Source organism: Sinocyclocheilus anshuiensis, unplaced genomic scaffold, assembly GCF_001515605.1.
Source record: "Sinocyclocheilus anshuiensis isolate Anshui unplaced genomic scaffold, SAMN03320099.WGS_v1.1 C31281967, whole genome shotgun sequence".
Lineage (NCBI taxonomy): Eukaryota > Metazoa > Chordata > Actinopteri > Cypriniformes > Cyprinidae > Sinocyclocheilus > Sinocyclocheilus anshuiensis.
The window spans coordinates 1-321 of NW_015591742.1; the positions used below are offsets into that span (position 1 = coordinate 1).

Below are 321 nucleotides of genomic sequence, written 5' to 3' on the forward strand. Positions count from 1 at the left end.
CTGAAAATGTTGAGCCTGCATGGATTCCAGCCTTCCCTCAGCTCATTCATGGGAATGGACTGGCCAGTGCGCAGCCTCTGGCCGGAGATCACATCTCTTTACAGACACGGAGAGGAACTGCAGGAGCTGAAGAGCAGCCTGGAGCAGCTGGAGAAACTTCAGCACCAGATCTTTGAGGAGATCCAGCAGATGCCTCCCTCGCAGGAGATCTACCCAATCGCCTGCACAATGGAGAAAGAGGGAAGCGGCTTTGCTTTGACGCTGGACACTAAAGACTTTTCCCCAGAAGAACTGTCAGTCAGACAGGTGCGCAGGAAGCTG

At 54.2% G+C, this 321-nt stretch overlaps 1 protein-coding gene across 1 annotated transcript; it reads left to right on the forward strand.

Annotated features, from left to right (window-relative positions):
- Window positions 1-6: 6 nt before the first annotated feature.
- LOC107682040 (heat shock protein 30-like) lies at window positions 7-318 on the forward strand (the record flags this gene model as incomplete). Its single annotated transcript, XM_016478432.1, has 1 exon — window positions 7-318. A coding segment is annotated over exon 1 (312 nt), but the record flags the coding sequence as incomplete, so codon positions are not given.
- Window positions 319-321: the final 3 nt, after the last annotated feature.